At 39.8% G+C, this 16,199-nt stretch overlaps 1 protein-coding gene across 3 annotated transcripts in view; it reads left to right on the top strand.

Moving 5' to 3' along the window:
- LOC135492178 (scoloptoxin SSD14-like) overlaps positions 1-16,199 on the top strand; it is a 309,652-nt gene that overhangs the window by 179,928 nt on the left and 113,525 nt on the right. For all 3 annotated transcript variants that reach the window (XM_064778427.1, XM_064778429.1, XM_064778428.1), the window contains 2 exons: positions 6,045-6,175; positions 8,315-8,499. In XM_064778427.1, the coding sequence (XP_064634497.1) occupies positions 6,045-6,175; positions 8,315-8,499 (316 nt within the window). The remainder of the gene's footprint in view (positions 1-6,044; positions 6,176-8,314; positions 8,500-16,199) is intronic.

The raw sequence follows: 16,199 nt of genomic DNA on the forward strand, positions 1-16,199 counted from the left end.
GGCCACCATCATTTTTTTTGCATTCTGCTACATAAGTCAAGAACCAAATGAGTGACAGACCTGAAACTTATGTGGTGTGATGTCCTAGGTTCCCTATCGATTTTGGTCATGACCCAAATTCCAAGATGGCCACCAGGCCACCAAATTGCTTTTTAGCTCAGCTGACAAAGTCAGCGAGCTGGTAGAATAGCTATTCAGATTTTGTCTGTCCGTCCGTCCATCTGTCCACAGAGGCACATTCCGTAACCGTAAGCCTTATCAACCTCAATTCAGCATGTAAATTAAGTATTACCCAAAGGCTGCCTGTCACAAATTTTTTTTCGTGATTCGACCTACTTTCTGCGACCGTTGGCCGTGAAAGATTTTAGCTTCTCTCGGGCAAGGAGCATCAAATGTCTTTCAAGTATGCAGTATAGTACAGATTTATTTTTTTTTAATCAATTTCCAATAAAAAAAGTTCAAATTATTCTATCTTTCTTCGAAATTTTTTCACCAATTTAAATTGCCGCCTGATGACGTCACTCACCAGTGAGTGTCCACGTCGAAAATTCACTGGTCAATACTTGAACGAACATCGCAATATTGATACAAAGAATACCACGTAAGTATGTTTTAAACATTATTTTTAGAAGCATATAAATTGGCATGAAAATCTACGCAATTAGCAGTTTTGAGGTCGTACATTGTCGTATCAGCAACAGATAGTGAAAACATGGAATATATTACTATTACCATTGATACTACACATGTGCCGCCAGTCAACAAACATTGAAACAAGCATAGTCGGTGGGCTCGGATATTATAATATAGAACTACTTCGTATTTCGAAGTTCGAAAGTAAGTAAAATAAAGGCGTAAACAAAAATACCGATAATATTATTTTTGTTCAAGTTCCATACACGTAACATGTGGAAGGGACGTTGAAATATTCTGTCTCTTCCAGATATTCTTGTGTTTTTCGCTATAGGAGTCCATGCTTAAATTTGAGGTAAGTGTCGCCCGCGTTTTGGATCATTTGAATTCGGAACTATGCAGTCTAAATCCGCTTATGATACTGCCAGGGCTGTCAAGTTATTGGTCGTCGCGAGAGCAGACCCTTATTGTCAGGTTCTGTCATTATGTTTGTGGCAGCATGTGCCTAGCAACCATGCCTAGCAACGGGCATTTTACACTAAAAAATATCTTTAAAATCATTTTTTTTAAAATTTGGTTCCGAGGAATTGTTTGCAGTACATTCAGCCTCTTTGTCACCAATTTTGAGACAAATCGGAGTAAAAGTGTAGACGCTGAATCGATTTGTTTCAGGTCCGTTTAGCTAAATGGCGAGATTGACTATGAATGAAGATAGTTTTAGCCCTAGGATGCTCGGCAGTTGTTGAATTGAAATGCAAATTGCGTTGCCAGTATTTGTCCTATTGTAATAAAACTTAAGTTTTCATTAAAGTTCGTTATCTTGTTCATTAAGTCCTTCGTCTCATGTAAAATGCGAAATGAATAAAATTATTAATTGGGAGCTCAAAATTGATGAGCGTGTATACGTAGCATGCAGGAATGTTGTGCTGGCCAGCGAGCAGTATGGTGAGTTTCTTCACAAAGCTACGTGTCTTTATCGATGATGTATGAAGAAACTACGAAGACCCAAGGTAAGCAGTAATCTAATCTGTAATACTCTCAAATTTCAACGAAATCAATCAAGTATTTGCCGAGAAATTAGAAATTACGCACAACTTTACAGGATCGCGTCAGCCATAATAATGACATTAATGTACATGCAAATGAGGACTGTCACTTGCTCGTCAATACCGAGCAGCTAATCACGTGGGCATAATTATGATGATAAGGTACAGCGGTGGAAAAATTCAAATTCAAATTCAAATTCTTTATTACTCTAAAACGCTAAATAGTCTGGTTCTCTGACCTCAATCTCCGGGCTTTTGGTAGGGTTTAGGATCGGGTCAGGTAACAACAACCGTCTACAATTAACACGGCAGAAAAGAGGAGTGTTATTTTTAGATTCAGCCATTGTTGTAATTTCCCGAGCCAATTATCGTTTTACGGTCGAATTGAGCGCTGTAACTGTCCTAGGATTATGCACTATTTTTGAACACATCATTCTACACTGTAGAAATACCGGAATTACTCTTAAAATGCGCGATTACGGTTATTTCATGTTTCAGACAAAGGGGTTTCCCCATATAATGACGTCACTTTTAGCGATATTGTCATTTTCGCAAAAGTACGATTTGGGACGCTAAACCTTGACCGATTGCGTTGGTTTTTGCAGGATAGGTTTTTTATAATATTAAAAAAATTTAGGCATAAGAATTTTTGTGGAAATGGTGGTTTAAGCTGTCTATTTATAGATTTTTTTTATTGCCTAACCTACGACAGCGAGAGTGAGGTCAGGAGCCCAGACTATAAAACGCCCACTAGGGGCCAACGGTAACATAAAATGATTACAAAATATACAATATAAAGTTACAGGGTATACAAAATAAGATCACAAATATTTAAAGACAAAAACATAATAATGGAAATCAGGACAATATAGAGTTACGCAGTTTAAAGAACTCGTTGATAATCGCAGCAGAGGGAGGTGAAGGATGTTCCAGAAAAATTGTAGTCAGATCTGACAAAGACAGAAAATGGAGATCACTTCTATTACAACTGCAATGAGTTTTGCTGTTTTGACGCACTCCACAATTACTTCCAAGGATAGCCCTGACAAGAAGGATATAAAGTTAACATCAAGTGCCAGGATTCAAGCCATGCCAACTCTACCATTCGCACATGTACTACCACCTGTCACCACCACTCCTCTACAAGAGATCAGTGCACTGGAAGAAAATACCATCATAATATCTCTCTACTACATAACTTTTATACTTTCATTTCTTATGATTACAACTTGTGATTACAATCATTGTATATGTATAATTCTCCAATATCTTACTGGTTAAGTCTAATCATTGCCATCCATATTCCTTATCTTTTTGTACTGTTCATATTTGCTGACTTCTTACTCTACTCCCATGTTTATTTTGTATATATATATATGTATATTACTTTACTTGTACTGTAATTCAAATTGCTGTAAAATCTCCCACAACTGTATTTGTCTTCTTACAATGTAAGAACAATTATCTAGTTTAAATCTTTTGTGGAAGATTTCAACCAAATATCTGATTGACCAATTATGTTAAATAAATTGATTCATTTTGATTTAAATCACTGGTGCTAATTACTTGCTGGTCAAGTACAATCATTTCAAGCAATAAAACAAGCATTTTTAACCATACATATCTTTATTCATTCCTTTAATCCTTTATGCCTTCAATTTCCTGGTAACTCCCACAACTCCACTTTAGTTTCAGGATTCAACCTACTTTCAGTCACCTCCACCAAGGACGCCATCCATCCCATCAATAATTTGCAAACTTCACAATACTGGTGACTTTTTGCATTAAATACTTCTTGCAAACATAAACAGAAATAAAAACCAATCTTGCCTCCCAAGTAGATAATGCTGCCAGATTTCATAACAGCCGTCCTACAAATAAAGGCCAACAACATTTCCAAACTTTGGGGACGTTCTGGCATCAACGCGACGACCCATATTCGCCTATAGGCTTGTTACAGTTAATCTTTGTGCCCATTTTGATGAGATAGTTTCGATCTGGGAGACTGCAGAATGTGTGCACTTTGTGATCAAACTTGAACTGAAAATCTGACATCGATCGAGCCCAAAATCCAACATGGCGGCCCCCATTGCGGAATAAAAACGTGCCTTCATAGCCTGCTTGTCGACTTCAAAATTACTATACTACTCACCATAAACAATGAGCAGAGTTGTGGTGTAACCAGTAGTAGTCATGTTGTTTTATAGCCTACGAAGTTTAAAGAAAGTTCTGCATTTTCCAATCTGAAACGTAGGCCATGGCTTTCTATTTACGGGGTCATCCCTATGTTCTCCGGTACCTATCTTCCCCCAAGAGGTACCTATCTTCCCCCAAGAGGTACCTATCTTCCCCTATATAGTTTTATGACACAGTGTATGTACCAATTTAAAGCAAAGGCGCGTGCACCTTGGCCTTTAAGTCATAAAACAATGAATCTATGCTGAGTAAAATGTCTTTTAATACAAACAAAAAATACTGAAACTCTGGTTTTTTTGGGGGGATTTCTGGGAATTGCAATTTCCTGGAATTCAGTGACTTCATTCTGTAAAGGTCTTTCCAGGAATTTGTGGAAACAAACCGTATCACAAAAAGCACACTTTTCTTTGCGGACATAGGTACTGGGAACATAGTACCTGGGGAACATAGGTACCAGGGAACATAGGTATGCTCCCCTATTTACAATGCGCATACAACACATACTACAGACAGTACAATGCATATAACATGATGTTGTATGTGTTGAATGCATATGAAAAGTGTCACTGCTTGCATGTGTGTAGGTAATAAGGGAGACTAATGGATTGATCACACTCTTATGTGGTGGAAAAGACTTCCTCAAAATCATTTTGTGATCTAATTTCAGAGTGAGAATCCATTCAGGCAAAAAAATAAGATAAAATCCAGAAATGTTGGAGAGTTCATCCAAAAAGTATTTCCTGGAACACATCGAGTCTGATTTCCAACTTCACGCCTCTGAGATGAAGTAACTACTTCCGGTTAACCTCGTTGTAGGATTACACCTGCGACAAGGTCAATAACAACCTCACTGCCAGGATCATTTCAATTCCGGCAGATAACCTACCTTGGTGGTGAGATTTTTATCAACCTTGTCACAGGTACGGTGTATTCCTGGGACAAGGTTTATCAAAATTAAAATGTTATCTCATCATGTTTTACAGGAATAATCTAAAGCTGCATTTGAATATTTTTGGTGACCACATCACAGATCAACCAGTGAGAGGAGTTGAGCTACACTCATACTCATAGAATCAAACGAACAACTTGCACCTACAATCCAACTTCAGTGCTCACCCGAGTGGTCATCAGAAGAACCAGTCAATTCTAGTATTTCATTCTTTTTCACTGTAATACTTACCTTAAAATTGATTTAATAAAGAAAACCATATATGGCAGTTGGTTTACCAAAAAATCAAGTGTATCTGTTAAGTTTTTACTCGCTATCAATGCAGGCTAAGAAAATCCTACCCCTTGGTCCTCGCCTTGCACTTTAAAACTATTGGTTGGCCCTGATGTGAAGCCGATGACAATTACTGTATGGCTGTCCCAGCTTAGGCTGGACCATGTTCACTGGACTAGTTTGTCACGACCAACCTACACTTCAAAGGATTTGATGTAAAGTTCCTTACTGTTTCTGGTTGTGGCCATGCATCTACTCGCCTGGTTTGTCTCAACCTGCACTTCAAAGGATTTGATGTTAAGGTCTTTAACTGTTTGCCCCAAGGTTGTGGCCACGCATCGACTGGACTGGTTTTTCACAACCTGCATTTCGAAGGAATTGATACAAAGGTCAAAGCTACATTTACTACATGATGTAGTTGTCCTAGGTTGTGACCATGCATCTAATGGACTGGTTTGTCTCAAGCTTCAACGGATTGATGTAAAGGTCCAGACTGCAGTTACTGGTTGTATACTGGGTTGTGACTCTTGAAGGAACCATTGCAACTAGTAAGATTTAACCTCTGTAACAACCTTCAACTTTTAATCGCACTCATTGTAGGAATTTATGTGAACAATCAGATGGATCGAACAAAGCTCCTCTTGTTTTTTTTTGGCACGCGGCCATCTTTGAACCAATTTTTAGCTCAGTTTTGTGATGAAATATTTATATAATGACATCCTGGAAACAAAAGTGAGCATCTTTACATTCAGCTGAGCGTCAGGCCCGTGGGCCTCTTGTTTATTCTGCGATGACTTTCTTATGAAATAAATAATCAAAGTTCTTGGGACTTTGTGAACTGTAAAGTTAAAATGTTTGCTTTGTGACTTTGTGAACTGTAAAGTTACAGATATCTTTTTTCAACCAAAATGAATAAAATAATTTCTTTCTATTGATTTTCCATTTAGGTTACAAGTTTCCAGTCGACTTCATCAAGACCGATCCTATCCTTACCCATCATCGCATTGTAGAAGCGTGGAAGTTTGCATATGCAAAACGTTATGAATTAGGAGATATGGACTTTGCCAATATCACTGAGGTATGGAAAAAGAGTTTTAGGTTTTTGCGAGTGTAAGCTTACATCGTGTTCAACAGAAAGAAATGCTTATCTAAAGCTGGTAATAATGATATTAACAATTGGGTAGCTCAGGTGCAAAATGCTCCATATGTCATTTTGACCATTTTCAATAGATTAAAAAAATGTGGAATACATTGCAGAATGGCAAGCTTGAACATTGTCATTTGACTTTTTTTCTCCTCATAAGACAGGAACTAGAATTTTGTTTATCTTCCTTCAAAATCTGTTTTATGCAAATCCCTCATATAGCCAAATAAGCCTGTCATAAGCCTTGTTATCGCATGGCCCTCCCTCTTGCAGACATCGCTTCATCTAAACGCTTGGCCTAATGTGTTTTTCTCTGAGCATTGCAAAATTTTGGAAGTACAATAAGCATGATGAATGACTGGTCTGATGCACATTCGCGTACTTGGAGTCGGGGTTACGTCAATGCTCCCTGAGGTCTCACCAGCCAGTGGTGATCAGGTCGGGATTGTACCCTCCCAAAAAACTAGTTCTTCAGTCTCGAGTCATTACAATGGATACAGATGGGCCTACTCTATCACTATTGCTACTTGTTCAAATGTAAATATCCGATGTTTTTTGTGAAGGGGTAGCTCTGACGATTATTTGAGGAAAATACCAGTTTCTTCTGTGCACTTACGCGGTGAGCAGGCCCCGCATGTTATTTATAGCTCAACAGGACATTGACAGAGACTGGTTCCTGTGACATTGCACATGTTCTCAAGGTAAAATTTCGATGGCAAAAAACTCATACGAAAGCCGTAATGACAGCCTATTTTTATATAAAAGATTGAAATAGTCGTCAGTTTGCTTTCTCAAGGTGATGAGTAGATGTGTATGAAAATTTTTTTTCACCATTCTTGTTAATCTTGAAGTTATAAGGCATAAGGCAAGAGATAGAGGGCTTTTAGGTCAGAATTTTTGGCAAGGATGTTTTGACAGGTAGTAGGTTGAAACGAGCAAAATGAAACAAGCCAAACAAAACAAACCAAATAAAACATTCTAAACATGAAATTAAAGATCACGTTTCCATGCAATATGATTGCATCCGTCAGGTCGATATTTGTCTGAGATGAAAAAGCACTTTTATTCACTCAAGGCCACTTAACTTGGCTCCTTTTAAGTTTAAGTATGAAAATATGGGAACAGGTGGCACTGTGTACAGTTCCTTAAAGCATAGATACTTTTAAATAGACCTCCATGAAACAAAATTGGAAAAGCGTCAAACAAGTCTAGCAAAAATAGTTTACTGATGAACCTGAAGAAGAACAAACATACTGCAATAAAAAGCTGCCCATTCCTTTAAGCCATAGTTAACTCCTATTAGTAATTTCCAGTGTTGGTATTTTTACTCAGAAAAATCATCCTACCCCACAAGGTCGGCATATTCTAATATCCTCAATATAATTTTGGTTGGGACATTTTATCAAAATGCTATAGACAATTGGATCTATTAGAGACTTATTCACCTTTGTGCAGGGCACACTGGAGGATGTTCTAGAGTTGGCAGAATTATGAGGTTTGAGCAGGAGAGCCGTAATGCAAAACACAGAACGTATCAGTTTGACTATAAACTAGCGTAACTCTGGTTTATTCATCCCCTAGTGGGCTATACTCACACATTCAAGGATTGTGATTGGTTAATTACATGCAATATAAAGATCATGGATAACAAGTGAGGCGGGGCTTACCGAACACATGGCAAAGGGTGATACACTGATTAGGCAACATGCTTCAGAATAACATCACAGAGTGCTTCAGTTTACAGTGCTCACTTATCTAGAACTGGCATTTTCTGAGGAATGTTGTAACGTCAATTGGCTAGTGTGATGCAGCGGATGCTCACCGCCTGCTTTCAAATCGTACTATCATACATCATGTACCATCTTGTATATCAAGTATAGTAGGGTTAAACCTAGAGTAATCTAACTCAAGTACACAGGTCAAATCAGGGATTAGATGCGGATTAAGAGTTGAAATTTGGGGATTCCCTGGAGTTGAGTTAACTCAACTCAACTCTAACTCATCTCAACATTTGACTTCACCCAGTGGCAGTGCTCATTCAAAATTGTGAACGGGGAAATGCTTTCATTTTAGGCACTCAATGACCTACTCTCGGCATCCTACACTGAAGTTACCAGGGCAAAGATCACAGATGACCGAACCCACCCACCAGAATATTACGGTCATTACGACCCCCAGCCTGACAGAGGAACCTCTCATCTGAACGTCTTAGCAGCCAATGGTGATGCAGTGGCAGTTACCAGTTCAATTAACTCATAGTAAGTACAATGTGTCTTGTGTTCTGACAAGTCACCTTTTAATCTACAGAAACAGAAACTGTGCAACATATACTTCTACATTTGTGTATTTCCTGGAGTGTTTTTGTTGGAAACTTTCAATGTGTACCATTTGGCACCAAGTTTTATTGACAACAACGACTTAACCCTTATTTGCTATGACACAGGAAAAATCTGTTGATGTCTAATAAGACATCTTGTTAGCTAGATGCCTCACATGTGGCGCAGAACTTGTATCACAGGTTACCGTATTTAGGCGCATGCGCATGTAAACGAAAACTGCTTGTTTTCACCCGTGTTGTACCTGGTCAAATTTGCCTTTCTTAAGTGCATGTGCCGTCAAATCTATACTATACTGTTTCTTATACTGCGTGATGCGCATGTTACTGCATAGTGTCCCGGAAGTATGGAGTTCTTGTATGGTCGATGCAACAGTGCTTTACCTCGCACACTGTGCGGTTCCCGCCAGATTGTGGGATTATCATTATAAACAGTAGATATTAGATTAAACATAATCAGCAGTCGTGTACACGGAACATCACGATTTTTCTAAGTTATCTTCGCTCTATTTGTTCTCATTGTTGAGCACATGTGCTAATATTCGGGAGATAAGCGCACCCCGAATATAAGCGCAGTGCGCCTAAATACGCGTAAATATGAAAATGCCTATCTAAAACTCCTTGAGAGGACTTTCAATCAGCACCATGTTTAGCGGAAGTTTGAACTAATGTATAAAAGATGTCTTGGAGATGTGCCAAATTTCTGACAGTGCGCTGTGCCTTAAAGCCAAAATAGAAATGAATTGAGTTTATCCAGCTGACCAAGCTTACTGGGGTGTAAGGCCAAAGGTTCCAATTCCAGCTTGCAGTGTAATGAGTGTTATCACACCCCATCACTATGGTCATTACAACAAAGTCTTATACACACCGAACTTGTCCTGAGGTTCGCCTAAACCAGCAGGCTACTATCAAGAAAAGTGAGAACACGGAGAGCTCACTGCAAGGGAAATTCAGACCGCTGAATTTACCTGGATTAAAAACATCCAATGTGCTACATTCAAAGGTGAATGAGCATCGTTGGAGAAAAAGGTCTGTTACAACCGATTAGGAGAGAACACCCAATTAAGTGAACTCATACGACATGTGATGAATCCTTGCTTGGAGTACCTACCAAAAAATATTATCAGAAAACAAGTCATCCAGTGAGATATTGCGCTTTTTATTCTTTCAGTGTTGGCCCCCTGGTGGCCAAGTCGAGAATCAGATGGAACACTCCTATCAATCAAATGCACTAAACATAATTCTAATATGCAACCAAACATTCAAAGTGTCAAATAACAACAACATATTACACCAAAATATCAGCACCAGATTCATCAAATTTCACAAGACATAATCAGAAAAAAAATACCCAAAAAATTATTATTTCCGATAAATAACATATCATGACATATGAGAGTCAAACAGAACAGTGTCTGAATTGCAATCCACTTCATCCCAAGCACCTTGTTCACTTCTCTATTCACCTGTTTTTCACCAAATTCTTCGAGAAATCTTTCTACCACATCTAGACTGTTAGAAGTCCTCTGTGTAAGTTAAAAACAGGCAGTACTAAACATTGCCTGTGCTCCAGAGAACATATCACAGGCCTCAGGGTTGGAATCAGCACCATACAAGAAATCATCGACATACACGTTGTCCCTAAACTCTGTCACTAGATTAGAAGATGGGTACCTAGAGAGATGGTGCTTAATGGTAGCATTTAGCAGAAATGGACTGAAGCAGTGACCAAACGGTACACGGGTGAATCACATAGCTCCGATCTCACCATCAAGATCCCACAGAAATCTATGCACATTCCTATCTTCAGGTTTAACACTAATCTGTAGAAATGCTTTCGTAATGTCTGTGTTCAAGGAAACAGGCCATCTCCTAAATCTTATCAAGATTTCTACTATATGGGGATTCAACAATGGACCAGCATTTAGACAATCATTCAAGGACACCCCGTTGAAATTCTTTGGCAGACGCGTCAAACACAGGCCTCACTTCGGTGGTGTGACTGGTCTCCTTAACAACAGGTCTATGTTGCATATAATAGATTGGAGATGCAGTATTCTCACTAACAGGCACCTCCTCAATGATGTTCTTCTTCTCCAGTTCGGACAACACTGAATCATACCTATCCTTAAGCTCAGCATCTTTATCCAATCTAATGAAAAAGGTTTTTAACATTTTCCTTGCTAAGAAGTCATTGTTCAGCAAACTCTTAGATGCATCAGGGGATTTCTAGGGAAGAGAGAACTCGTATCTCCCTCATTGAAGACTTTTCTTCAAAATTGCCTAACACTGGGTCAGAAATTTTGACTTACTATGGAATCCAAATCCTAAAGGTTTTGCACTGTATCTCCCGATACATCATTCAAACAAAGTAACTGGTGAGACAAACAAGTATGTGAAGAATCAGCCCGACTAGAATTACTAGAGTTCCCATTACAAGTTTCCTTCAAGCTACCAGAAACTACCCAACCAAGGATAGTTTCCGGTGCAACAGGACCCTCCTTGTGTGTCTTCAAACCTATTTTCATCATATCCCAGTGATAGTCAACACCAACCAAGATATCTAGACTTTTTACCCCTCAGCCCAAATGGGCTAGAGGGGTATTGTCGTCACGTGCGCCGTCTGTCCGGGCGGGCGTGCGTGCGTGTGGGCGTCTGCTACTTGGTTTCTGTCGATTTCTAGGAGAACGGCTTTGACAATCAATTCAATTTTTGGTATGTACATTGGGGGTGACTAGAGGAGGGCTCCTTTCGAAAACAGGCTTGTTCCGATTATCAATATGGCCACCAGGGCGGCGTGTTTGAAATTGGTTTCCGTCAATTTCGAGAAGAACCGTTCGTCCGATCAAATTCATTTTTTGCTCAGCTGACAAAGTCAGCGGAGCTAGTCAAATAGCTATTCGATTGGTGTCCGTCCTTCCTTCCATCCATCCTGCCATCCTTCCATCTAGCCATCTGTAGACAAAGTTGGGCATTTTGTAATCATACAACCGAGGCACTTCAAATCTAGTCTTGCTTATAAACACCGCAGAAAATGTTGCTTACGGAAAAAAATTTGGGCGATTCGCCTCAAATTCAGCTCCCCAGGGGGCAAAATGCGTAAATGAAAAAACAATTTTTTGACGCTCTATTCCAGCAGATAAAAGCTTGACATAAAGTTGAAAAGGTCTTCATGATACAGAAGTTTTGATATAAAATAGATTAGTGTCGATTTATATCACCAGTTGGCGGTAGTGAGCAAAACTGTTGTTTGACCCCGGATGACCCCGCTTTAAATTTCCCGCCGAGGTTACCTGGAGTACTATCATCAAGAAAATGGCGGTGACCTTTTTATTTCTACCGTAGCGATGATTTTGTAAGTGACAAATTTACTTTTTAGCTCACCTCTTAGGAGAGGTGAGCTTATCCCATACCGTGGCGTCCGTCGTCCGTCGTCGTCGTCGTCGTCGTCGTCGTCGTCGTCGTCGTCGTCGGCGTCGGCGTCGTCGTCGTCGTCGTCCGTCGTCCGTTAGCAGGGCACGTTTCGTAACTGTTAGAGCTATTGAGTTGAAACTTGGTACACATGTACCCTTATGTAATGACACCTGGGAGACCAAGTTTCGGTCCGATTCGTTTCATGGTTTGGCCACCAGGGGGCCAAACGTTAAAAGTGAAAATATGCAATATCTCCCTCAATAGTAGTCGGGAAATTTTGAAAAAAATATGGTAGGTACTTCTAGCAAAGGTGCATCATATATCCTCCGAGTTTTTGATTTGACCTCCTTTTCAAGGTCACAGAGGTCAAATGGTGTAAATTGGCCGTTAGGATGTAACGATGGCACGTTTCTAAACTGCAATGACTATTGATACCAAATTTGGTACACATTTACCCCTTAGTCAGCTGATCTCAGGGACCGAAGTTTGGTCCAATATGATTCACCACTTGACCACCAGGGGGCAAAATCCAAAAACCTTAAAAATGTGATTATTCCTTAACTTCTTGCCCGATTGCCACCAATTTGATATCATGGGTACATCTAACCACCATACAGTATATGTCACACAGGTTTTTAATTTGACCTTCTTGTCAAGGTCACAGAGGTCAAATGGCGTAAATTCGCCGTCAGGCCGTAACAATGGCACGTTTCTTAACTGCAATGACTATTGATCACAAATTAAGTACACATGTACCCCTTGGTCAGGTGATCTCAGGTACCGAAGTTTGGTGCGATCTGATTTGCCGTTTGGCCTCCAGGGAGGGGGCCAAATCCTAAATTCTTCAAAATGCCATTATTCCTAGTAATGACTTGCCCGATTGGCACCAATTTTATATCATAGGTACATCTAATTCTAACAACCATTCAATGTGTCACCCGGGTCTTCTTTGATTTGACCTACTTTTCAAGGTCACAGAGGTCGAATGTACTGTAAATTGGCCATTTTGGGGAAATTGTAATTGCTTGGACCTACATCAAACCTAACACTACATGACACAAGACCATGCTCTTTATCCATCTTTCCTCCACATGAGGTGAGCACAATGGCCCTGGCCATTTCATTTAAGCCTTTACGGAAACGTATTTTGGTACGAAACTTCACACGTTTATAGAAAAGATCAACGAGAATGTGTTCAAATGCCCTCATAACGATGAGTTCAACAGAATTTGGTCAAAACAACCTTCGAATGGAGTCAACTTTCTTTGCGAAATTGAAGCGACGACCTCATTATTTATCGTAATTTATGCAGATCTGAGTCCAGCTGATGGGTGATGTTCTGATTTGTGTTCAAACTATTTAATTGGAAACTTCGGAAATTAGTTCTATTAGTGCTACTATTCTGCAGGAGTATATTATAGCCATTGATGTTGACAGCTAAAAGCACGAAAACTTTGTTCAGGTTTCTCGTCCAATCACGTGACCTCTCCAACACTCGATAATGCACTCTTTTCGTCCTCGTTTTAGGCCAATCTTCGGCCTGAACATGAAATCTAATAAGCGCAGTACTTAAATCAGATGTTTCTCTCGCCTTGAAAACATTCCTGGGTAAAATCCAGTGAGATTAGCCGAGTTAATCCACTTTTTCCGTGCCTAAAATCTCTGCCGCTGAATTCTATAAATAGAAACTATTTTAATAGTACTGCCGCGATGTTAAAACATCGCGGCAGTGTGGTTCCCATTTTCACACCATGTCAGGAACTTTTACGGAGAGAGAGGGCGTGCGGTAAGAAGAATGGCCAAAATGACGTCACGTTTTCCTGGCAATGTCTCAAGCAGACAACGTTAGAACTAGAAAAACGAATATGTTAATTTGCAAAATTAAAAGCAGATTTCACCACTAACCAGCCAAATCGGAATACGACGGCACAAAATGTTCTCGCTTTCCTCCTGCTAAAAAACCTTGTTCCCGCACTCCTATTTTAATTTATGCCAAGGAATATGATATGATCTGTTTTCACTTTTTTGTAATTAAATGGTATTCATATAATGAGATCAATAGTAGTGTCCGTGTCAGATCCCATCATTCAATTCATTGGAGGTATAAATAATTATTTATACCTCCATGATCCCATCGTTCAACTAGTCTTCTCTCCCCAGGTGCCTCACACGGACCTTCACGTCCCCATACTCAAGACCAACTTACAGTATCGCCCTCAAAACAACCCTGGAGTCATGAATTCACAGGTGCTCCTGTGAAATCTCAGTTCTAGTTTATTTATCAAACTTTATCGGGTCTGTGAAGTTGGCTCCCAGTTCCCAGTTCCCTGTTCCCAGTACGCAGTTCCTTATTCGTACCCAAACATGGGTACGAATAAGGAACTAGGAAATGGGCTAAGCATTTCCCAGTTCCCAATTCAAATTTCTTTCAAATATTAACACTCCAAAGTTCGATAACTCAACTTGGTGGTTTTAACCCTTTCCTACCGAGCTCCCGATTCAACTATCAGTGACTTTAACCCTTTCTGACACATTTCCCAGTTCAAAATGCCAGCTCCTTATTCGTTTTAACTCATTTTAACCCTCTACATCTCCATTTCCCTATTCAAATGCTGGCTCCCGATTCAGCTACAAGTCACTTTAACCCTTTCTGACTCCATTTCATTCATTTGCAAGTCTCTTTAAGCCATTCTGACTCCATTTCCCAGTTCAAAATGCCAGTTCCTTATTCGTCTTAACTCATTTTAACCCTCTATAAGTCCATTTCCCTATTCAAATGCTGGCTCCCGATTCAGCTACAAGTCACGTTAACCCTTTCTGACTCCATTTCATTCATTTGCAAGTCACTTTAACCCTTTCTGACTCCATTTCCCAGTTCAAAATGACAGTTCCTTATTCATCTTAACTCATTTTAACCCTCTATAAGTCCATTTCCCGATTCAAATACTGGTTCCCAATTCAGCTACAAGTCACTTTAACCCTTTCTGTCAGGAATTACGCATTCCTGAACCAAGTCATTTCCTGAATCAAGTTATTAGTTCGACAAGTCGCTGCAGCTGCATGGAGCCAGGAAGTCTGAGGAAATCCTTGCGGATTAAGCTAAGCTTAATCGTCTAAGCACCTTCTTTCATCTCTTAACATCTGTTAATTTGTAATCTTGTTTACTTAGTCAATAGTTTGTAGAAATAAAGTCAGTTGTAAAAAAGATACGATAGAGTCAAGTTCACCATCAATTTGTAGTCAGCAACTCCCCAGTAGAAAACCCGAGGTGCGGAGTTTTCGACATGGTGCCGTGACCAGGATCTGGGAAATTCACCGAGTAAATACACAACGCAATATACTAACGTAAAGGTCAAAATGGATAAAATCGATCAACTCAAGAAAAACAGAGACTTGTTACAGGAAGCCTTGGACACCGGTTTCGAACAGGCAAATGCCGTGATTGAAAAGGAGTCACCAACGAAATTCGAACTGTCAAAAGTTGAAGCATGTTCAACAGAAATAGACGAAACGTTCGTCAAGTTACAAAGTCTAAACGTGGAAATAGCGAAACTAGTTACAAAACAGAAGGAAGATGACCTAACCAAAGAGGAAATCTTACAAACGAAACAGAGGAATATAGACAATCGAACCAAACTAGTGCACGTGAGTAAGTTTGTAGAATTACAGTCCAAGAAAACGGTCGCAAAGCCAGCGACAGTCGACGCGCCAGCCGCGTCAGTACCCAAAACAGCGCAACTGCCAAAGTTGAAATTACCGACATTCGATGGGACTTACACATCATGGAAATCCTTTTGGGACACGATTGAAGCAGATGTTCTCAGTGCTAACTATGCGGATATCACGAAATACAATTATATCAAGGGACAGTTAACGGGCTCAGCGACAGACGCTGTTGCTGGTCTTCAAGCTTCAGGGGAAAACCTGAAAGTACTGGTAGAAATCTTGAAAGAACGTTTCGGACAACCCCGAAAAATCATTCGATCACATGTGAATAACCTCTTAGAAATGCCAGGGCCTGCAGGACATTATAATGCTCTCCGGGAATTCCACAACCGAGTAATGGGGGACATACGGTCCCTAGAAAACCTCAACGTCGATATCTACAAATGCGCTCCGTTTATTGTACCAATCATCGAAAAGAAGTTACCGAAATTCTTCCGGGAAAAAATGGGAACCTCAGGGCAACAGGATGCTTTTGACTTAAAG

This window comes from Lineus longissimus, chromosome 8 (assembly GCF_910592395.1).
Source record: "Lineus longissimus chromosome 8, tnLinLong1.2, whole genome shotgun sequence".
In the NCBI taxonomy this organism is placed as follows: domain Eukaryota; kingdom Metazoa; phylum Nemertea; class Pilidiophora; order Heteronemertea; family Lineidae; genus Lineus; species Lineus longissimus.